The 24,122-nt window shown below is 46.1% G+C and overlaps 1 protein-coding gene across 1 annotated transcript; it reads left to right on the top strand.

The window, feature by feature from the left end:
- Window positions 1-286: 286 nt before the first annotated feature.
- Window positions 287-21,335, top strand: GATA6 (GATA binding protein 6). The gene is made up of 7 exons (XM_057364937.1): window positions 287-400; window positions 1,697-2,616; window positions 5,983-6,149; window positions 9,501-9,626; window positions 10,904-10,991; window positions 11,126-11,232; window positions 19,714-21,335. Exons 2-7 carry the CDS (start codon window positions 1,716-1,718, stop codon window positions 19,879-19,881), a joined length of 1,557 nt encoding a protein of 518 aa, XP_057220920.1. The 5' UTR covers window positions 287-400; window positions 1,697-1,715; the 3' UTR covers window positions 19,882-21,335.
- Window positions 21,336-24,122: the final 2,787 nt, after the last annotated feature.

Consider the following 24,122-nt stretch of genomic DNA (forward strand, 5'->3'; position numbering starts at 1 on the left):
AAAAAAAAAAGAAGATAAAAGACTGGGGTGTCTCACAGGGCGAGTCCTCCCTGCTCTTCCCTGCTCCCCGAGCAGGGGTCCATCGCCCCCTCGCTGCGGGCGCCCCGAGGTGCCGTCCCCCAATCTCCCCCCCGCCCCCGCCCCCAGAGCGGCGGCCCGGCTGGCCCCGGGACTGGCACCCCTGCGGAGCCCTGTGTTTGTTTAGGGCTGGCCGAGCCCAATCAGGGCCGACTGCCTGCAGTTTTCCGGCAGGGCTGCGAGAGGCGCCTCCTCTCTCCTTTTTATACATGAGCCGCCGGCCGCCGCCGCCGGACTCGCCGCCGCCACTCGCCCCCGCCGCACTGGATTTACCGCCCGCCGCGGCCCCGCGCCCCGGCCCCATGCGGGGCACCGGCATCAGGTTTGGCCCCTCTCTTTTCCTTGCCTCGCCGCGGTTCCGCTCGTTCTTCCTCGGTCTTCCACTGCTGCCTCTCTCTCTGCCCTGGGCCGTTCCGAGCRGAGCGCGGCGGCGGCTGCGCCTGGCTGGGGGAGCCCGAGGGAGACTGTGTGGGCAAACATCCGATGCCGGTGCCTGGAGCCCTTATCTGTTGGAGCCTTATCTCCCAGTTATCTCGCAGGAGGGAGAGACGTATTTGGTGCCTATCTGCGAGGGGGCTCTGTGTGTGTGTGTGTGTCCTGTATTCTTGTGCCTGCGGTTATCTGGAGAGCCCCGAGGGGCTGAGAGCGGAGAGCCTCGGCACCCGCTTCTCTTGCTGTCACTTCTCTGCGTCCCCTTTCGCTTTCTGCCCTTCTCCGAGGCTGGGCACCGGGCTCTGTGTGTCTGTCTGTCCGACCTTTCTCATGCTAGCAGCTCGGCTTGGGACGGGTGTCACCCCCGCAAGATGTGCTGGGGCTCGGGGCAGGCCCCCGGCCAGGGCTGTCCGCTCGATCCGGCCCCTACGGCAGGCACATCCCGCCCGGCCTCGGTCCGTGTCCCGCCACCGCCGCGCACACTTCGGGCCCGGCCCGTGCGCATCTCCCGTCTCCCGGGTGCTTTTCCCTCCTCCTMCTTTCCGTGACCTTGGGCTGGAAATAGGCAAACAAGCGAGGCGATGCGCGGAACATCGCTCTCCGGCGAAGTAACCTTAAAGGGATCGCCTTACTAATTGTTTTCTCGATGGAACCGAGTCAAATGACTCATTCATTGAAATAATCATAACAACAACGACAGCAGCCAAGGAAGGGGCTTTGGCAGAGACAGAGAAAAATGCGCCCTCGCCCCCCTCTCTCCCCACGCCCTTACGCCCACCTTTGCCCCAGCGTGCTTCATGTTCAAATCCGCAGCCCGGGATGCGAAGGGACAGGGGAGCAGCCCTCCCGCGGAGCGGGAAGCGGGACCGGAGCCGCAKCCCTGGCCCCGCGGGACTGGCGTCTCTCGGCCCGTCTTGACCTGGGTTGCCTGATCCTATTCCGCCGGGGCGAGGGACAACAGCGCCGAGGCGACATGACTGATTAAGCGCTCAGAGGGGCCAGATAAGCCCTGATGAATCTCATTACGGGAGGGAGACGGGCTGTCCTGTTTGCAAACTTTGTTATTATTATTTCTCTCTCCCCCACTTCCCTGCTCTTTTGTGTCCTCCCTCCCCGCCCTGCCCTGCGGATCCCCYCTCCACTCCTCCTCCTCCTCCCCKCCTCGCCCTTCCCCATCCACACCCAGCGGCTAGAAGGGGACCTGGATGGCCGTGGCTGAAGGCGGCTGGTGCGCGGTGAAGCGGTGCGCTGCGGACGCCGGCGGTTCCTCCTGCCCCTTCGCGACCGGGGACTCGCGTCCGTCTCCTCCTTCGCCCTGCTCCTCCTCCGGCTCCCAGGGTGAACGCGGCTCYTCCAAGACTCCTCGGCCGGAGACCGACGACAGCCACCGGCCGGCCCCGCCGCCGCCCCCCGCCGCYGAGGGCAGGTCGCTGCTCGCCCCCTACGTGCACTTCGGGACCCCGCACCCCTCCGGCCGTCCCAGCTGGGAGGACATCCTGCTCTTCGCGGACTTAGACCAAACCAACAAGCTGATCTGGTCCAGCCGCGGCCCCAAGCTGAGCGCCCTCGGCGCCGAGCAGCCCGAGGAGATGTACCAGACCCTCGCCATCTCGGCCGCCCAGGGCCCCACGCCTTACGACGGATCTCCGGGCGGCTTCATGCACTCCACGCCCAGCTCGCCCGTCTACGTGCCCACGACCCGCGTGGGCTCCATGCTGCCCACGCTGCCGTACCTGCAGGGCAGCGGGGCGGCCCAGCCCAGCCACCCAGGCGGCGGCCACGCCGTCTGGTCCCAGCCGGCCGCGGAAAGCCCCTCGTACAGCACCGGCGGCGGCTCCCACCCCTCGGGCCGCTTCCCCTATTCCCCAAGCCCGCCGGTGGCCAACGGGGCCTCCCGGGAGCCCGGCGCCTACAGCAACAGCCTGGGCGCCAGGGACCAGTACAGCCCCCTGGCCCGGCCGCTCAATGGCTCCTACCCGGGGCCCTACACGTCCTACGTGGGGCCGCAGCTCGCCCCTGCCTGGCCCACGGCGCCCTTCGAGAACTCCATGCTGCACTGCCTCCAGGGCCGGGCCGCCCCCATCCCCGTCCGGGCACCCAGCGCAGGTAGGACCCGCGGGCAGGGCAGGGTGGGCAGGGTGGCCGCACGCCGGTGCTGCCCGCTGGAGAGGTGGCAGGGGTGCCGGGGGGCGCGGGGCAGCGGCGGCGGCGATGCCACTGTGAGGGGCGACCTCGGTGTCGTGGCAGGACGGCGGTGCCGGGACCGTGGATGTTCTGGAGTGGAGGTAACTCCAGTCGTTTGTGTTGAATTAGGGGGGAAACACACCTCCCAAAAAGCGGTGTTGTTTGGAGTATGGCAATCGGGGTTACAAACCCAAAGATTCCAGAACGAATTGCCCGGAGTAAACTTCATTTTTAATTTTTCCAAATCAGTACATTCCTGCGGTCATCTGGACGTGAAACGGTGACAAATTCACAGCGAATTAATCTTTCTTGTATTGTAGAGGAAAATTGCAGAAGGTTACTTAACTCATTTTGGATTATTTCAACTGCTTCGTTAGGGGAAAAAAAAAGCAGCGAAGTAAAACCTCGAATATGAACGAGGAAACATAATTCGTAAACTGCTGTTAAAATTCAGCACCTCCTGATGGGGTTTTGCTTTCATTTCCCAGGTGTCTCGTCCTTTTTGTTTTAGTTTAGGAAATTCTCAGTGTCCATAAATTAATTGTAGAAGTGGTGTTTGAGCTGCTATGATTTAGTCAGAGGCAGAAAGATTAACGATTATTGCAATCTCTTCAGCTTTAGAATAAATCTATGTATATATAAATAGAGAGGTGTGTGTGGCTATGTATATATATTTTTATATGTGTTATGCATCTATAAATATAGTGTATATATACATATTTATGTATATATGTGTATGCATACACGCACGTTTGATCAACATTCGCTTTAATCATAAACTACCCACCAGGTGCACTTATTTTATAGACACCGTGATGTTCTCTTTCAGTGCAGTGCTGCAGAAAATTACCCCACGGATTTTTGTCTTTCTGTAGGGCTATGCACACAATGCTCCTCCCGTCTCTCGATCATACCCAGTAGGTTTAAGCATTTTAAACCTCCCTCTTGGTGTTTAATAGCTTGACAGAGGGAAGGAAATCAATTGTAGCTATGATAGGTGATAGCCGCATGTCAGGATGACACGAAAGTTGACTTTTTTACTCAACTTTCAAAAGTTATGGTGTGGGGAAAAAAAACCTAAAACCTGTTGGGTTTTTTGTTGTTACCTTTTTTTTTTAATTTTTTTTTTTTTTTTTTTTTTTTTTTTTTTTTTTTTTTTTTTTTTTTTTTTTTTTTTTTTATTTTTTTTTTTTTTTTTTTTTTTTTTTTTTTTTTTTTTTTTTTTTTTTTTGGTCGGAAGAGACGTGGGATTGTAGAATCTCACGGAAAGGAGAGAGAAGGGTGAGTAAGGAGTAGAGAAGTGAAGGAGCCGGGGGCTGGAGGAGGTTAGGGTAGGAGTGTCAAGGCAGCCGAGGAGGAGCACGACAGYTTCCCCTGCTCCCGCGGGTCTCTCCCGCCCTTGCTGGAAGGGGTAGGGGTTCGCCTTTCGGTGAGGGAAAGGGCTGGTGCCAGGGCAGCCGCATCGCGGTGTAACGAGGGGTGAAACTGCCCGGAGCTCCTGGACCAGGAGAATTTTCTGCCCCTGCAAGGCAAAACGCGGCTGCAAAGCCGAAGCTATGCATTGTCCCGTTTCAAAATTGCAGGAAAATTGTAACCGAAATATATTTTTTACGGCTAAATATTAGACAGTTTGATAAAGTATGCTTAACATTACTCGTAGAGATATTTAAACAGTATCTAACGTTGAAATTTCATTTTGTTTTCTTTGGAGATAAATCTGTTACTCACTCCCTAAGGGAAAAAAATATTTTAAAGTGCCCGAGAAATATTGTCACGGCAGAATTTCCTTCTGCAGGCACAAAAACAATTTATAAAATAAATAGCCGAGACAAATAACTGTTTAAGCTCCMGCGTCCTTGACATCTTAAGCATTTTCCTGGTTAGAGTCCTCAATGGCGCTTTTAGTGCAAAGATTAATAAATCTTAGCCATGTGCTAAGAGCTAGGAGCTGACAACGTAAGTTGAACTGTGCTCTCTGGACTCTGCCGTGTGCCCGTTCCTCTTTAGCGCCTAATAATTCGCAAACGAAGGGAAGAGAGAAATGTAATTGTGTGGGTGCGGGCCAAAAGGCCATTTCTGTCTCAGCTCAATGCCCGCCGTGTCACCGCAGTCCCGTAGCCCTGTGTCCAAAGCTGCTCGACATTTACGAGCTCTCTTTCACTGTACAGCGAAACGCGAAAGAATAACACARTGATGAATTTAGGCAGGTAGCAGAGGGAGAAAAAAAAAAGTCAATGACGAAGCTCTGAGTCTGAAACGTACAATCCCAGACTCGACTCGAAAGCTGCTGTAGAAATCCAAACATCTCCTTTTATTATTTCTACACAACGTGGTACAGTCTATGTAAAATATTTATTTCCCCCCCTCCCCGAAATATGGAGAGGTGAATCAGAACAAGGATTCGCAGGGGTAAAAATATTAGCTTTTATAGGTGGTTCTCTTTTTTCTTTTTTTTTTTTCTTTTTTTTCCGTGCATTTAGACCTTTTTTTTCTCCTCAGTGCTCTGTAGCTATGAAAGCAGGAGGCACAATACCGCATGTTTTTCCATTTCCTCCGTTTCCTACGAACCAGCTCGATTTTGAYCAAATAGCCGAGGCGAAGTGGTCGCTGACCGTCACTGCCTTGGCGCACCAGAGCCCCGAACGCTTCTAAACTTGAAGCTTTTCTAGTTGCGAGGCATTGAAAATAAGAGTTAGGGTAAAAAAGTTCTTTCCAAGTTTCGACCCTGGGGAATATTGGGCAAAAAGGCAGCTCCTTATATCCAGATCCCAGGATGGGTCTGGAAGTGGCTATTCTGGYAGGCACCTAATTCCCCCCTCTGCTCCCCTCTAAAGGCAAGTGCACCTCCCTTTCCGCCCTGCGGGCACCACGGCGGGGATTTTGCCCCTCGAGCGGACCCCAGCCGGATTTCCCAAGGGTCAAATCCCGACGGGAGTGCTCGGCGGGTCGGGGGCGAGCATTGCGGCGGGACGGTGTCCGGGGCGCACCGGCTCCGCTCCGGCTCAGAGAGCAGCCGCTGTGCCGGAGCCGACAGCGGGGCTGGGACATAAAAAAAAAAAAGAAAAAAAAAAAAAGAAGAAAAATAAAAAACCCTGGGATTTTGTGAAAATCACCGCATGGCCGCCGTCAGTGCCGGGGAATCGCTTTTTCCGAGGGCCGGTTGCTCGCTCGCCCGGGGCCCGGGTTTCGGCGCGCCGGGGCCGGGGCCGCGCTGTGCGGGGCTACACCGAGCTCCGTGCCCGCTTGCGGCCGTGCCCCACCGCCTCTCCCTTCTGCTCCTACCCCCAGAGCTGCTGGAGGACCTGTCCGAGAGCCGAGAGTGCGTCAACTGCGGCTCCATCCAGACCCCGCTATGGAGGAGGGACGGCACCGGCAACTACCTGTGCAACGCCTGCGGGCTCTACACCAAAATGAACGGCCTCAGCCGGCCCCTCATCAAGCCCCAAAAGAGAGTGGTGAGTCGGGAAGGAGGGGAGGAAGCAGGCGAGGGGAGCTGCACCCCAAGGAACGTGGGTCTGTGCTAACCAGGGAGAAATTGGGGGCAGGAATGGAGGAGAACAATCAGTGTATTAGGCTGGTAATCCTCTCGGCTGCAAAACTGAAGTGGGGCTCCTGACCAGGTTTGCAGACCCAGGTGGTCACAATGAGGGGTGACAGGGCTGTCAGCCTTCTGGGAACCACTTTGGAGTCACCTCCAGGCTCTGAGCTGGCAAAATCTCCCTCTGCCCCCTTGTGAGCTGCACACCGGGCATGGGCCAACCTGGCTTTTTGAGCTATGAACCCCATCAGTAAGGCAGATTCAGTGTCTTGGAAGAAATTTCTGCTGGTGATGTTTGACATTCTGAACAGAAAAAAAAAAAAAAAAAGGAAAAAAAAGAAGAAATCAAGGTTGAAAAATGTTTGTTCAGTGGGCTAGGAATTTCTCCAGACCTGCTTTGTTTGCTGAGAGCTCGATCCTTGGGAATGTAAGCAAGTTTTGTATATAATTCAGAGAAAACCAATTGTTTAAACAATGATAATAGCCTTTGTTTTGTTTTACTCCTAAGAAATGAGCWGCAATTTTTCTAAAAATATACTCCTAAAACTAGGGGGGGAAATAAATAGTACAAACCAGAACCCCTGTTTATAACTCAGGCTGGCACTGAATAGGCAAGGAGAAAATTTAACAAGCGGGAACTGCACATTATGTTTAGCAAATCTGGGTGGAGGTCAGCAGACAGAAAGAATACGCTCTTCAGTAATGGCTGTTACCGAGCGAGCCGCAATAAATCACACCAGTATAATCCAAGCTGATGTTTGGACCCTTGTGTATGGAGACAGTGTATCAAACCTATCAGCCTTTCAAGCCCCTTTCAATCATGCCAGCTGCTTCACTCCGTGCCTGTTTTCCTTGGGTTAAAACACCTACTGTTCTTTATTTCACAACTATTTGAATTTAGTGCCCTTACGGGATTGAGGGGAAACCAGACCCAAAYGCACGATGATCAGAGCAGGCAGCAAGCACTTGGGAACCAACCCGCCTTACTTAAAGACTTCTCTTTATGCCAAAGAGTTAATTTAACTGTAAGCCAGAGGTTTACTACTGCTAGGTGCCTGTTTTTYCTAGCTGGTCATCCAGTAAATTTCGTGGCACAAGGTGTTATCTCATTAACGGGGACAGACACAGCGGAGGGGCCAGATCTGCCGATTGTCTCAAGCCTCAGAACTCCACTGGCTGTGGCACCCTGGCCCAAGGCAGATTTCAAGTGGCTGACACCCAGTTCTAGCATTTCTGTGTTCCTTTCTTTCTCTTTATTTTTGAAGGAAGAATGGGGGTGAGAAGACTAAAGCAGAGTCAAACTGCAGCCTGATTTCAGCCCGACACCTCAGTGAAATAACTCTGAAATAGCTCTGTGTAACAATCCCTACTGAGTACCCTGGCCATAACTATAAATCAACTGTGACTGTGTGTTCATACAGTTGGAAATATGTAGGTGAGAAGGGAAAATGTTTTGAAAACGCTAAACATGTTTAGATTGCCCCAAAGTTTCTGATAAAATTCCTGCATCAGAAAAGTCATTTTAGCTTCAAAACATGCCAAAACCCCCTGTCTGTTTAGATACGGGAATGAGCAAAAGCTATTGAAATAAAACATTGAAGGTTTAGACCAGGCTGCATAGGAAAGAGAAAGATTTAACTGAGTKAAACAGCTGACAGCATTTCACTTGCAGAGAAAGAAAATGAAACATATGAGTTACGAGCAGCTTTCTTTTACTCGATGTGATCACGCAAAACACGTATTGAGTTGAGGGTGCAATTTGAATGCTGTGTGYGTATGTATTTAATGACTAGGTCAAAAATTCTGTTTTCTTGAGACTTGGATTTTTAAGATTAAAAACTGTATGTGTGTACTTCAGCCTATATTACACTTGGCTGGGTAGTTTGCTTTCTTTTTTTTTTCTGTGCAGTTAATAATGGATTACTGATTCAAGATTACAAAATTTGTATTTAATCTGGAGTTCTTTCTTGAGCTGTGGTGTAAAGTGACAGCTTACTGGTAACGACACTCAAACAGATAATATTCGAGAAACTCAGTTATTACTCYGGAATATTCTTCATTCTCGAAACATTTTTATCGGTTTCCCCAGTGGCAGGCAGCCCTGTGGTATCAAAAGTGACCCAGTTACGTCTAACAACCCAGCAGTAAATGATTCAAGAGGAAGGGCATTGTATCCTTAAATTACTAATTTCAGTTATGGGCACTTTATAGTCAGAATAAGATTAATGCAATCCTCTAAAACTGACTTCTCCATGTAAACTTGTTCAGCTGCCAGACACAGAGCTAGGCACGGATTTTTTTTTTTTTTTTTTTGACAATGCGATACTTTGAAAAAGACTAGATTTATGATGTAGCTGGAATTCTTTGCTTGTGATGAACGTAAAAGAGATCACTTGTTACAGGGACTTTTATAACCCATTCACCTTCATTTCACATGTTTATGAGGACTGCCTTCACTTATGATATACAGCCTGTGGCCATAAAGCTTTGGGTTATACGGTTATTTCTGATACAGAGTTGCTTCATCTTGGCTCCAAACTCCACGGAAGGGCGTCATAAATGGCTTGTTTGCAGTGGGAACCTTGTTGTCACCCACCAGCTTTTCTGCTGGCCGAGGGGAGGTTCTACTCTGTAAAACACGCTTCCAAAGTGTGTTGTTTCTTTGTACAAAAATAAAATGGGTGATGATAAAAAAAACTTTTCATGAAAATAATGCTGTTGTACACGTAACCYCTGGGATGCCCAGGAAAGGGTTCCCCAGATGTGGTGCCACTGAGGGCAGGTAATTAAAGCGGCTGATTTTTCCGATGAGTCAGGAGTATCAGTGGCAGGATCAGAGCTGCCTCTTCACCCACCATGAGGGGGAGAGGGCATTGAGCTGACTGGAGAGGCGACACAAGAGTGATGTGCCTTCTCCTCAGCTGGATGGAGCTGCCATGGAGATATTTCCTAGCTGTCCTGCTGAAAAAAGAACCAGTGCCTGGTGGTCTGAACAGAGTTCTCTGGGTCAGCAGCTCCCAAATGTGAATTTTGCCTCTGCTGCTTCTGCTCAGAGTTGCAAGACTTTCAGTCCCTCTTCACACCATCTTTCCACCCGCTGATATGACAATAATTCTGTTCTAATTCTGGGGTGTTGCTGACAGWTACTATAAAAAAATCTCCTACCGTCCCCGCCACGTGTTAAAGGATTTTTTACAAACCATAAAGAYGTAAATCATTTGCTGCTGCCCCACTGTTCATGCCCGTGTTTGCCTGTGCTTGCCTCCAGCCTTCGTCACGGCGGATGGGCTTGTCCTGTGCCAACTGCCACACCACGACCACCACCCTGTGGCGCAGGAAYGCCGAGGGGGAGCCCGTCTGCAATGCCTGTGGCCTCTACATGAAGCTCCATGGGGTAAGGAAGATCCCCTGCCAGCTCTGGCGCTGCTTTGGGGAAAGGGTGGTCCTCAAAAAAGAACAAATGAAATGCATCATACAACTGAAAAATGTGTGACGTTAGAAAATGGTCGTACCATTTTAACATGCTATGCTTTTGACAAGTTATGTGTTTGCCACTGTAGCTCTCTCAACARATTTGTGTAAAGAAACCACATCTAGATGAGCGGCAGAGGATATTTTGCCACTGGGATTTAAASCAGCTCTTCAATGGGGAAGAATGTCCCAAGACTTTTAATGAGACAGTTTTGCATGGGCAGACATGGCTATGCCAGCAAAACTTCAAGTGTAATTGAAGCCATAGCTATGCCAGAAAAACTTTAAATGAAATTTCAGCCTTTGTCAGGCAATAATAGAGTAAGAAAAAAGCTCTRTCCTGAATGTGATGGAGCGTATTTTGGGTGAGATCCCTGTGGATTGCGTTRCAATCAAGCATAAATGTTTGAAGAGCAAGGGCATTAGCAGACTGGCCTAGGTTCAAGAAAAAAGTAAATTTGGTCACAGGTTTAAACATTAAAATGAGAGAAAGCACATGAATTGTCGTTCCCCAAACTGGTGTTACAATGAAATTAAATATATTTTAAGCCAATATTTTCTGTATAGTGATTATAATTGTGATGAACACCAAGATGATTTTTGAGCATATTTATGTATAAATTCATTATTATAATAGAAATTTAGATACCATAAAGCTGTGTTATGGGCAGAACTGTTTGTAGGAACAAATACTAAGGCAATTCTTCTATTCTAAAACGTCACATTTACTTGGGATGATCTGGTTTGCATAGCTGGTCCACAGGACGAGGATGATTTTTTTTTTCTCATATACATTCTTTTTTTCCAGAATCAGGCACTGGAGATAATTCCTAACTTACTAGAATAAGGAATCARGGATCAGATATACCCCATCCAATTTAATTTCTTATTACTTATTGCCAAATGATTCTGGTTTTCCCTAATTCTATGGTGTTTTCCTGTGGATTGACTGAGGGTTTGAAAAACTGTCAAGTTAGCATCAAGAAAAAAGTATTAATTCAGCTGAAACTCCTCTTATATCAAATTATTGCTTTATCCAAATAAAATGCAAACATTTTTAGAATTAGTATTGTGACACAGGAAATATTGACCTGTTATGGACATTTTCAACATCATGTCTGATCTTGAAGTGTATTTTGATTTTTGATATTAGAGTACATATGCAACTCTGTGATTGRTGTGGAAATTTAAATTTTTCAGGTTCCTCGGCCCCTTGCTATGAAAAAAGAAGGAATTCAGACAAGGAAGCGAAAACCTAAGAACATAAATAAATCAAAGACATGCTCTGGTAAATATAAAATATAAGAAAGTGTAGCTACAGACATTTGTAGTTGTTTTGGTTTTTTTGTTGGTTTTGTTTTGATTTTTTTCTTCTCTGTCTGGAAAACATTTCTTTTTCATACCAATTCCCAATTTTTTCAGGTAACAGTACTACTGCAGTTCCTATGACTCCGACATCCACATCTTCTACTAACTCAGATGACTGTAGCAAAACTGCTTCTCCCAGTGCACAGACTGTAGCCTCTGGGGTAAGTGTCCATATCTGCAAGSAGGCTGATCACTGGGCAATGTTATCACAGCTTTTATCTTATCTAGCAGAACAATAATCTAAACAAACTTTCCAGTTTTGTTAGCTGATACTAGAACAAGATTTTCGGAGGATATTACATATAGCAGTAAACAGAACGACAAGCTGAAGTACTTTGCAAACATTCTTAATTAAGATAGATCTATATAATTTTTATGATTGCTAGCCACAGCTTAACCACAGACATTTTGTTTTTAAATATTCGGGTTCTTTCATTTCAAAGGTTTTCTTTTGGACAGAAGACAATAAATCATGCCCCACTGTTTTTTCCAAGAAACAATCATATGTGTACCCCTTTAAAAAAAAAAAAAAAAAAAGAGCTGATAAGAATTTATAATCAAGACACTGCTGTACATACGTGTACGCACACACATTTTTATGCATTATCCCAAATGACCAGTAAAACCCAGCAAAACATTATCCTGCTGTACGAAGTAAATCATAAAGGCTTCTATTTTAAACTARAATGTGGAATTAAACCCCGATTCAAGCTTGACTGGAACCAGGCTGGACCATCCTGGTGGTTGCAATGCACAGGGGTTCAGCCTGCAGAGGGTTTTTCAGGGGTCAGATGCTCAGCATCTGGCAGCACTGAGCTCCAGAGGAGCACCCGAGGGGTGCTGATCATCCCCTGCTTTGTTTTGATCCTTATTTTACCTCATGTAATCCAGCCATCTCAATCTTCTTTTCTTCACTCAGCACATGTGATAAATATTACTGCTAAAGTTGCAAAGCTTAATGTAGATTAATTTCTAACCCCTTGGCTGTACCTATCCATATCTGCTCACTGCTCAGCCTTCTGTATCCCTTAATCTGCTCCATTATTTCTTCAAAAARCTTTCCTAATGTGGCTCTCTTTAGTCCTTTATTAATAAAAAGAAGACATTGTTTATAATAGCTATTTTTCAGTATGTCTTGGTGTTCCCAACATCCAAATTCCTTTCAATAGTTTAATTTCTAATGTACAAAGTTTCATTGTACAAGAGGAGGAAAAACACATTTTTTAGCAAATGCGATTGTTCATGGACTGACAGGGCCACCCAATTTCAGAGGCACTGGGTTTTGGGTTTGGATCCTGTGASACTACGATATTACTAAATGGGCTTGTCTTTGACATGAGAAAACCCTGTCAGTCCAGGAAAATAAACAGATCACATCAGAAAAAGAGAAACACTAACCAAAAACAACCGTTGCAGTTTCAGAACTGGGTTTCAGACTCCCCAAGTGAACTACTATGCACTGTTTTAGGCTTTCCCTTAATATTTGCAAAGGAAAAAAAATGTAGTTAAATTTTCCTTAAATTTTCTCTGCATTACCTTTAGCAGTACAAGTGATCCTGAGCATTGTGGTGGGATTTACGTAATGGACAGAAATGGAAGCACAGCCGCGCGCTGCTCGGGGAAGGAGAGGCCATATAGACAAGCTCTCGTTTCCACTGTGCTGTTGCCTTCTTGGATGGCTAAAACCTGACTTCCTTTCTGTAGTATTTCTCCCTAGAAGKGCATATCAACATGTTATTAATAATCTTTGTTGTTATAATTTTAGTAGTACCATTTTTAATATGGTTCTACCAGATGGAGTGTGGGTACCAGAGGAGTGTGGTGTAGGGGCATGGATTGTGGGCTCAAAGACTCCTTGAGAGTGGTTAGCAACTAACAGCAAATCCCAGAAGGGACTCTGAGGCTGCTCTTTGTTACATGATGGCATCCCCAATGTCAGGATTTCAGTTCTCCCTGATTTTTCCGTGGTAGATGAGACTGGGAGAGGACACCTGCACAACAGCTGGGAAAATCTGTCCCCTTRTATCCAGCTGACAGCATGGTAACATCTGCACAGCCTTTTCCCCACTATGATTTGATCCAATGTGCCTTGCATATGCAAAGCACTTGCAAATTACCTCCTTGTGAAAAGTTTCAGTGAAAGGAAGTGATGGAGAGAGGCTGTGACATGCACCAAGGGGAGAAAGTTTCAGCAGCAACCAGTTGTATGGGCAACTCTCTGACTCCATCCCAAATTATGTGAAGGGCTTCTGATCTCCCACCCCAGTGCCCCAGCCCCAGGTGTACATAGATGAAAAGAGGATTTGCAGGGGAGCAGTTGTCCAKACATGCTGTGAGCATGATCATATTCTTCACTTGGGCTCCTGGCTTTGCCCAAGCATCTGTAATTCAAAGGGATGAGGACTCAGGAGACTGGAGGCTTCAGGTAGAAAGTGGTGGCTGTTAAGACTGTCTCCCGTCATCCCAGACATCATTTGGGATGTGATCAGTTGTTGTAAAGGATGTAAAATAATTTCTAACTGGTCTAAATCCCATGGAAGGGACTGAGCACTCAGAAAGCCCATYGAATTCACAGGTCAGTGAATTGATGATGGGCATCATGAGTGAAGGGATGTCAGCACTTGAGAGYGAGGCAGCCCATAACCTGATCATATGCTGAAGCAAAGATACTCTACCAGGCTTCTGTTTTCCTTGATTATTTTTTCTTTTTCCTTTTGAACTGATCCATCRATAGATCAAAGGTTTGTAATTATTCCCAAAATAGGCAATGGCTTTACACAAGGAGAATAAACTTCTCCAGCTCATGTCAGAAGAGAAAAAAACCCCCTCACATGGATGAATCCAGGCTCTGTAATCTTTGGTCACTTTAACAAGACCYGTGTTGGTTCCTGACAGTGGTGCTGGTGATGTTGCTGAAACACAGGCACCTGCTTGAAGAGCAGACCTGGCTCTTTTCTCCATGAGTTACACAACGGGCATGGCAACTTGTTTTTGTTTTGCTCTGTTTTTGTTTTGCTGTTTTTGTTTCTCTAGCCTTTATTCTGTGAAGAGGGGGGAAATGCCAAATTGACATTAGGCAGAGAAATCTGATGACGTTTTAGAAACGGTTGTGTGAAATTCACAGCAATGTTGTTGCTAAATGAAACAGAGAAAACTAATTCCTCTGCTGGTACAAAAGCAATTTATTATGYCTTTTGTGGGAGGCTGCCAAAAAAAGTTTCCCGTTATGTAGAAATCTAATGGAAATGAAATTCAGCAGAATTCATTTGTGTCAGTAACATTCATTTTTTTTGCCCTACCTTTCTTTATCTCTTTTAAAGTAAAATAAAGAAGGAAAGGCAGCAAAAGAGGAGGGCAGCAATTACTCTTGGCAGCGTTTTTGAGACTATCCATTTCATCAAGGGAATCTTATTTGATGCCAATTCAGAGACAAATTAGCAAGAACCTTAAATGTTGATTTTACATTCTAGCTGAAGTTTAAACATTTAAGAGATACAATTWATGAATTGCTATGGGGGCAAAGTTGATTTCAAACATCCCAAAATGTAGAAGTGTTTGGATTGGAGATATTTCGTTGTCCCATTGTAAAGGGGCTATTTGCCAAATTCACATCTGGATCTAGGATTTAGGCCTATTTCTATTTTCCTAAGCAGTGTAAGTACTGGGTGTCCTGTGTTACTAATATGGAARGGGTCCAGCTGCATGATATATGAAGTTGCCTCACGTCCCCATAAAAAGAAGATTTGAAGGTTTCAGACAGCCTGCATCTGCATCTATACCTGCCCTCCCTCTGATGCTGCTGAAACTGTRCAGGGAAAAGCTTGGCCAAATAAATTGTTAAACAAAGGGCATGGTCTGCAGTGCAAACCCATCCATTTCCATGCAGGGCCTCCAGCAAGTGTGATAACCAGAAGGACTTTATTCCCTTATTAGGATAAAAGACAGTATGAAACCTGCTGTAAAACCTGCTTTTTATGGCAGGACATGGAGGCTCCTTGGGCCATGACTGATGTCAGAAAAGGCTCAGCAGCACCAGGAGAARTCTTCTTTCAGAAGATTCTCCCATGTCCTTTGCCTCCACTTTGGAGTTTTCTGAGAAGGACCACAATCACACAACACAGAAAAACTTAGGAGGTAAAACTAGTGCTTACTTCTCTTGGAGGTTTACCTTGAGAAGTGGTTCAGGACTGGCTCCTCAGTTTTGTAGGGTGGGAAATGAGAGAGCTGATGGAGATGGAYGTGGCATGTGGTGAGCTCGCAGGAAAATGCAGTTTTAACTGTCTCCAAAATGCTGGGCAAATGGGTCTGGATGGATTAGCTGAATGGCTTCTCCTGCATTTCTTTCCTTTTCATTCTGTCAGAAGAAGATTCACGAGCTTRTTAGCAGTGGTGTTGTTTGATCCTGTTTAGGCAGTAATTTGGTAGGACGTTCATGCTGGCTCATGGGAATTCCACAGGCTCCATAGAGTATGTCTCAGTCTGGATGAACCAGGTACTCGACCTCATAAAACAATATTCTAACCACCTGGATATTGGGAAGTTGAATGTCCAGGAATCCTTCAGATTACCTGATGATAAAATTCCAGTTGGTAGGGAATAGATCTGTAGTTTTTGGAACAGAGTTTCCATGAGAAAGGCTCACCAGCATGATTGGTAGGACTTTCACCTGGAAAATGGGAACACAGTGCCTCAGTCCTGGTATGAGTAAATATTTATCTAAACCAGGTGGAATAAGATCAACAGGAGGCATGAGGAACGTGGCAACCTAAAATACCAAATAGTGTGTCAGGCGGGCTAGTATGCTGGGAGCGCTGATACTCTAGTTTAAATCTTTCTTGGTCTCCTATGCCTTCTGCATCAGTCCTCACTCCTGGAGAAAATGGGATGCCACTTTCTTCTCCCCTCTCAGTTTCATACATTGAGTCTTTTTCTTTGACATTGAGTCATTTTCTTTGCTCTGTGTACATGTATCCAAAAGACAGCATTTCATTTTTATATCAAACAGAAGGAAGCAATCCAGCTTTTTTTTTTTTTTTGTTTCACTGGGGAAAAGCAAGGAAAAAATATTTTTTCTTCTATCCCAAAATTCTATATGCATATGGATGCATACCTTTTGCTTGGTTTTGTTTTATTGCCAAAGCAATAAAGCCAGTTACTCATACAGCCCTTGACAGCAGCGGGTCATCAGTTTTCCAAGCCATACTGGAAGTTGCCTCCCTTAGGAAATTAATGAAGTATTAACCACAGATTTATGCTGCTATAATACAAAGGAGAGATTAGAAGATATGTAAACTTACACGTCTGCAGTATAAACAAAAGGATCAATTGGACTAGTGAGAAATGACAACTTTGTGTACTAAGAGGGTCGTTACATCAGTAAAAAAAGCTGTCAATTTGCAGTGCCAAGACTCGCTCTTCGGATTCCAGGGAGTGACAGAATTGGGGAAATGTGCTCTTTGTGGGGATGGAAGTTGTTGCAGGGAGGCTGAACCTGGAAAATTAAGGACTCCACCAGTTTGCCACAACACTTCATAGGTGAAAGAAGTCTTTGCAAGTGTATTTTAGCTGCCTGTGGTTATCATTTAAGTGTTGCGAAAGTAAACTAGGCTAACTGAGGAGGAAGAGAGTCTCAGCTGAGTCTCAGCTTATTGCAGACTTGGTGTAATGTCCAAAATTCATGGAGCATTTTGAACCTATTAAGTGSGTAGAGCAAAGGTCTATCTGATAGACCAAAGGTCTAGATCAAGGCCCTTTGCCACCCCCTCCAGCTGTCCTTTTCCAGAGCATTTCCCTCTTGGCTGTGGAGGTGTGGGGGAAGGCCAGAGGGGAAATTGTCCAYCCCCTCTCCCTGCTCTCTGTGGTGGGCAGATGGTACTGGAAGGAGTGGATGGAAGGARGTCAGAGTCTTTCAGACAGAGCTGCTGTTGGTGTTCGCTGAGTGCTGGCCAGCACAGCCTGAGCAGCCTGGTTTTGATTTGGAGCAGCTTCAGTGGGAGGAAATTCACCTCTAAGGTTCTGACAGCAGATTTGGGTACAATCTAGTTGTCTCTGGGGCTTTGGCAGAGTTGTTCCTGTGCACATGGTGGGCAGGTCCTCTACAGAAAGGCTACTACTGATCCAGAAAACCTGCCTGGAGGCTGACTCATGACTCCTGCTGGTTTGGGTAAAAAGAAGAACCTTTGCAGATGCAAACACAAGCTCCCTGTTTGTTTGGGAGGCAGGTTCTTCCTGGGTTGAATGGGCTTCATTCATTTTTTCATCTGGAAGCTGACCTTCTGTTGATTATCAGATTTCTTCAATAAAAATAAAAGYATAACTTTTTTATTGTTAGAGCCAGTAGCTGTGAATTAGAAAAGCTCATTGATYTCTTCAGGAGTGTTCAGCTTATTTATTGCAGCTGAAAAAAGTCCACTGATAACTAAGTGCAACTTCTGTCATCTTTCATCCCTTAAAGCTGGAAAAGTAAGAGCAAAGGTAGGGAGGCTCAGGAACAGGACTGTGATTCAGTCACGTCCTATTCATGAGCTGAAGTTTGTTTTCCATGTCTCACTTTGGGAGCTGCCCAAACTGCCTGGATTTGTCATGACATTACCGGGGTGGGGTTTCCAGGTCTGGCAGTCCTGCCCAGGTCCTGCCCGTCCTGGCTCAACAGAGCCAGAATCCGGCCTTGGACAGGCAGGGATGGGCAGTGTTCAAACAGGACATGCCTCCATGTCCTCCCTTCTGGGGTGCCCGAGGGAGGGGCASCTGATAACTCCATATGGAAACTGTGGGTCCCTGCACCCCACCTTTGTAGGRCTGAATCAGGAAAAGGGTGAATTGCACTTTCCAAGCCTGGAAAAAACAGGTCRTGATAAGATATTTGCCTACCGGAACAGCGGTGGCAAATATGGGCAAATGGGATCCTTTCAAAGCAGCTCCTAGTATTTTTAGCTCAGGYTGAGCAAACACTGCTCAACACTAATTTAAACCCTTCTTGCACTGGAAGTGGAGAGACTGAAGCTGTTAAAAATTATGTCTTTTGTGCTAAGAGAAATATGTTTGAGCTATTAGAAATAAAAAGAAGGCTTTGAAAAGCCAGGCTGATGCAAGACCAAAACTGTACACAAAGGTTAACGTGGAACCTGCCTCACCGAATTCTCCATGCACAGGCATAAGGAAAAAGAATAGAAATTCATTGTCACGGATTGGCAACTGTATATTTGAGGGAGTGAGAAAAACTTATTTCTGAACTAGAGCGGTTTCAGCTGTTTTTGGGACACAGATAGATTTTGGATTTTTTTTTTTGCCCTTCCTTCTCTTCATTTCTGCATAGCAACTAACAAAGCGAGATCAGGGTTGATGATTGCGTGGAAGAATAGCGCGGTCAATCATTTTAATAAAAGGTCAAGAAAATATTGGAGCCCAGGTAATTTCAGACAAAAATGACTGCTAGTAGCAAGTATCTCTTCCAGAAGATGAGATTTTCTGTGGGTTAAGCATGGCAAAAAGAGCCCTGCACTGCACCATTTCAAAATTACCTTTGAATAAATGAAGCCTTGCTTTTCCTATGTCAGGGCTGCTAGCTTGGCACAGCTCCAGGGGAGCCAAGAGCTCTACTCTTGTAAAATGATTAAATATGTATACTTTGTACTTAAACAGCAGGCAGGAAGCTTCTGCAGTCACAGTTTAGGATAGCCTTTTTCTTTTTTTTTTTTTTTTAAAGGAATTTCATCCAAGGACTATCCATTAACAAGTAAATTAAGGTTTTAAAGTTGACATATCCAAGAGTTAATTTTGCATGAAGTCAGCTCTTAAACATTTCCTTTATCAGGTGAAAATGTTGCCCCTTCTCTGTCTGGCACTGTGAATTTTTCCTCTTTAGCAGATCTGCTCAGCCTCATGGAAAAAATGATTGTTCCTTTGTCTTTGTAACTCTCCATTTCTCCGTTAAAATAAATGGACTGGTTCCAGTGCGGTTCAGAGGTTCATCTTCGTGCCTACCAGAGCTCCCCTGCACGTTGTCTTGTGCAGGCAGCGGAACAAAAATGCTCCCACTTCAAAGGCWCAGTGTTTCTCCACTGGAGATTAAAAGAGCATCTCTTTTAGTGGCCTGTCCTACAGGGATGAAGTGGTTGTGGCTGGCGTTTGGAAGGGTCAGGAATGATTTTAAGCATTTCAAGAGCTGAAGAGCCCAAAGAAAATTGCCTTCTGGGAGGTTCTCCATATCTGCTCCTGGAGAATTGGGATGTAGCAGGTTTCTCCCAAGGGGAAGAAAAACTATAGCTGCCACCACTCCAAGATCACATTCTTGGTGTTGGCACCTGTGTCCCTTCAGTAGGGGGCAGTGGGACACACGCACATTTCCTTTTTTATCRCGGTCTGATTTCCAAGTTTTTCTGCACATCACATGGTTTATTTTCCACCTCTTCAAAGGCAGATAACACTCCCATCAGCAGGGCTGGGAAATCGGACTGACACCGAGACATTTTTTTGTTTCAGGATTTTGAGGCGTGGGAGCAAGCAGAGGGCAAACACTGTTTTTGAACAGAAATCCTGGGATGAGGGCTGTGCCCTGGTCCTGCTGTGCTCTCACTCACACCCCAGTGTGTGCAAAGCTCACCTGCTCAATGAATGTCTCTCTGCTCTCCCCCTCCCTCCAGGCGAGCTCGTCGGTGATGTCTGGCCCAGGAGAGAGCACCAGTCCCGAAAGCAGCAACCTTAAATATTCAGGTCAAGACGGGCTGTACAGCGGAGTCAGCCTGACCTCCACGGCYGAAGTGACAGCATCTGTGCGACAGGATCCCTGGTGTGCCCTGGCTCTGGCGTGACCTGGCGGGAGGGAAGCTGGATCCTGGCAGCCCCCAGACGTCCGCGCAGTTTCCTCTGCGGAGCGGTCRCAGCGGCAGCGAGAGTGCTGGCAAAGAACATTCCTCTGAGATAGTTTTTGAGCCTTGGTGGCAAAGGTGTTTTTCTGCCTCCRAAAGAGGCTTTGCTGAAGCATCTGGTTCTTCATCTATGCAAGAAAAATGTAGGGAATGCAAATGACCACCGGGGATAGCTAATGCAGCCTTACACTCTCAAAAAGCCTTTCAAACCAACCTCCCCCACCACCCCCTCCCCAAAAAAAAAAAAAAAAAAAAAAAAAAAAAAAAAAAAAAAAGAGATAAACCCACACCTACTGATAGATTCCAGAAATACATCCTCGACTTACCCAGCAACGCTGCCTTTCTGATTGTATAGTTGTTTTCATTCTCTCATCGCCTTTTCTCCTAAGAATGTGGTGGAAGCTGTCAGTGTCAGGGAGTAGCAAAGACTTAATTACCAGAGATAGCAAGATACTGTTTTAGTGAGTGTCAGAAGTGCCTACAGCTTCAGCTGACACAGACGTCTCTCATCAAACATTTGATGTCTTCACCCCATCAGACTTCTCCTGTACCCTCCGTCTTCAGCGTGCCTTGCTCTGCTCTTCAGAKCCCAGCTATGTCCCTGGAAGAAATCACAACATTTGGTACAAGTCCCACRAGGTCCAGCTGGTTAAGGAGATTTTGGGATTGGTTTTTTTTTTGGTTTAAAATATTTACTCACTTTTCAAGACTGCGATATAACTTTTAAAGTACACTGTGACTGAAATTTATGAAAGTCCATATTTCCTGGCTGAACTGTGTGGAGTCAGTGAAAATTTGTAAACAGGGTAGCAATCAGATACKTTTCTTCCATGTATACAATAATTTTTTTTAAAGAAGTGCAATTTGCGTTGCAGCAATCAGTGTTAAATCATTTGCATAAGATTTAACAACGGTTTTTATACGAATGAATGAATGTAAACATTTTAACTTAATGGTACGTAAATAATTTAAAAGAAAAACTTAACTAGGCATCCTTAGGCTTTTTTAGAGCAACAAAAATGCATCCACTTTCTGTATTTCCAGTTGTTAAAGCAAGAGTTTCRAAGAACAAGCCTTCTCTCAGGAAAATTGCCCTAGCCATTTGCTTGGAAGTGTTGTACAAAAATGCAAATGCATCCCCAAGGGTTTTTTTTTTTGCCATTGAATAAGTGTGTGGTGRAAAGAGACAAATTACAGTGAAACTTTACTACCTAACTGATACATATGTAAATACTACAGAAGATATCTAGGCATCTTRAAAATGTAGGATGCAATCTGTATAGTGTGACTGATGCATAGTTAGGTTGGTTTCCATTGGTTTTTAAGCAGGATGTCATTTGGAAAGTTGTTTCATCAGAGCTTTACAAATAAAAGGGTATCATTTTGGGATTTTTTTTTTCCTGTACAGTGTGCCTTTTCCTTTGTCTCCAACACAGTTGTTAACCTACATTAAAGGTTATGGAAATGTCCCTGGTACAGGTGGCATGTCTGATGGTGGCAGGGAAGGTCTCCAGCTGAAGTGCCTGCTCTGCCTGCCTAAGTCTGCACTGTGTGTGGCTCTCCTGCAGTTCCCTTCACTGCAGCTGCTGATGAGGTGTCAAACCAAGGCTTCCACCTCCAGCACAGGCTCCTCGTAGGCACACAGGATATTTCTGTGRTGGAAGTCTGGGGAGCTGTGCCCGTGCCCTGTGAGGACTCTCATTGTTTTGCTTGCCCTTCTCACCACAGCTGAGAGGAGTCACCCAGGTCCCCTGAGCAGGAAAATATCAGAATGTCACCCACTGCTGATGTAAAAATATCAGAATGTCACCCACTGCTGATGTAACTGCTGCTTGGCAGAGCCTTTGGGTGCCTGCTGGCATCCTCCTGTGGTCAAGGGTGAAGGGCAGCAAAACTGAAGGCACTGCTGCCGAAAAGAGAAGACGCTGACTTTTAGCTACTAAGGGAAGTGGAAAACCTTTCACTGGCTCTGGATTCTCTTCATTGCTCAGCTGATTGGAGAAAGATTTATGCCGGGTGTGATTTCCAGCCATGTCARCAGTGCTGCTGGACTGGGAAGCCAGGATGCCCAACCTCCACACCCAGTGACCTGCAGAGTGGCCACAGTGCATCTCTTCTCTGTGCCAGACCTTTTGTAGTGAATTGGGGTAGCTCCTTGTCCTCCAGTGAAGCTGTGCTGACTTGCCTCAGCTGGGGTCAGCATCCTTTCTTGTTTTTAATTTTTTTTTCCCCTTTTTCTTGCCAAGGTGAAGTTTGGTGTGCCACTTCTGAAGAGTTTCACACATAACTCATACCTGCTGGGTGTGTCTGAGCTGCCATAAAACAGGAGGTTTAGACCAGCATGTTCCAGTTTCAGGCTGCTGACACAGTAGAAAAGCTCAGCCTGTTGCTGACGCTCTTGCTGGTGCCAGTGGAAGGCCACGATGGTTTGAATGAGGTTTGAAAATTTAAGGGAGCTCCTAGGAGGCCCTACTCCCTTCTCAGCACCACCTTAACGCAGGATCTGCCTTCATTTGGTTCCTTCACATAATTAGTCTTGAAGGGGGCATATAAAGATGCCCTCTGTGAAAAAATTCCACTTGCACCTGAGGATGAAAATGCTCTTTTAGGTAATAACAGAGGAAAAAACCAACCAATCCCAAACTCCACCCTATATTTCATAGGAAAGGTATTTAAAATTATTTATCAGCAAAAAAATCAAAATGGAATGCTTTGCTTCCTTGGACCAGAAGCAGGGCTGCCAGGTTTTTAACCCTCTGTGAGAGTCGAGTGGGGTGCAGCACCACCCCACATAAGTGAGGTGCCTTRCTGGAAAGGAGCTGAGCACCCCAAAGGTTCTGTGGCATGAATTTACACCGAAAAGGATTATAACAGCAGTAYGTCCCTTCTTACCAAAACTACTCTCCAAGTGTACTGATTGCTGGAGCCGCTGCTCCCAGACGAAATAAAGATTTCCTTTTTTAAAAATTATTTTGCCTGTTAGTTCTGCTGAGCCAGCACAGGTCTGAGTGTGTGAGCTGGACTTTGCTCTGGCTCTWACACTGTCAATATCTCTGCTACTGATGGATGTCCTGGCCAGGTGCTTTCCTCATTTATCCCCATTTCTCTGCAGTGACTTCCCCGGGTTGGGCTACGAAAGTGCAAAGAAAGAGTTTGACCATGAGTTTTGGTTGCTAGTGAGGCTGAACCAGCCAGGCTGACCCCAGAAAATCTTTCAAGAACCAGAATCAAGCTTCAGAGTTGATATTTGGAGGGAGGAAAAAAGGCACAGGGACACTTGTCATGTTAACACCTTTTTTTATGGAAAGTATAAAAATTAAACACCAAATGTCCCAAGGCATCTGCTTCAGGATCTCCCACCAAGCAATACTAGAAGGTTCAGATGGGCTTGGGTGGCCCCTCAACATCAGACTGCTCCCATTCATGTGTGCTGCCCTGGCCTTCAACCTCCCTAAGTCTTAGATTCTGTTTAAATGGTCCCAATACTCTCACCCATAATCATGTTTTCTTTTGTTCAAGGTGCTTAAAATAAGTTGAGATCCCTACTGTGGCTCAGAGTGTTATTTTCCAGTGTGGCTGAAATTTGGGGTGATTTCAGTGAGGCTGTGTGCTGGCGTGGTACAAATGGGTGCAACAGCTGCCAGGCTTGGGTTGGTGACACAGAGAACCAACCCAGGCAAAGGGAACCAGCCTTGGAYTGCCCAAAGGGGGTAAGAGACATCTGGCTTTGTTTTGTGTGAATGACCAGAGAGCTGTGTGTGAAGTGGGGAGCCAAAGCAGCTGACTCTGTTTTTCTCAATGCAAAGMTGTATGAAGCCATACATCGGCTCTGTAACATTTGTCATATAGAATTTGGGTCATTTAGTGTCTGTTACTGCACAAAAATAATACWACTTCTGCTCCTTTCCAAGAGAAGAAGAGATTTAGAGGTGACACTCTGTCCCTGCTATTGTCTTAGTTGAGCTCAGGCTGCAGAAACCCAAAATGGACTTCAACCCTTCCTGTGYGCTCACAGCTCCAGATCTYCCTTTATCCAGCTGTCATGAACTTCATTCCTCACAGATCCTCCAGTTCCTAAATCTGTATACACTGGACATTCCAGGGTTTTGCCAAACACACTGAATTCACTATTAAAATATAGGGCAAGGGTTGTTGCAGTGGGCCAGTGAGAAGGAAACCGAAGG

This window comes from Malurus melanocephalus, unplaced genomic scaffold (genome assembly GCF_030028575.1).
Source record: "Malurus melanocephalus ecotype Western Australia unplaced genomic scaffold, MMel_1.1 scaffold_44, whole genome shotgun sequence".
Classification (NCBI taxonomy): domain Eukaryota; kingdom Metazoa; phylum Chordata; class Aves; order Passeriformes; family Maluridae; genus Malurus; species Malurus melanocephalus.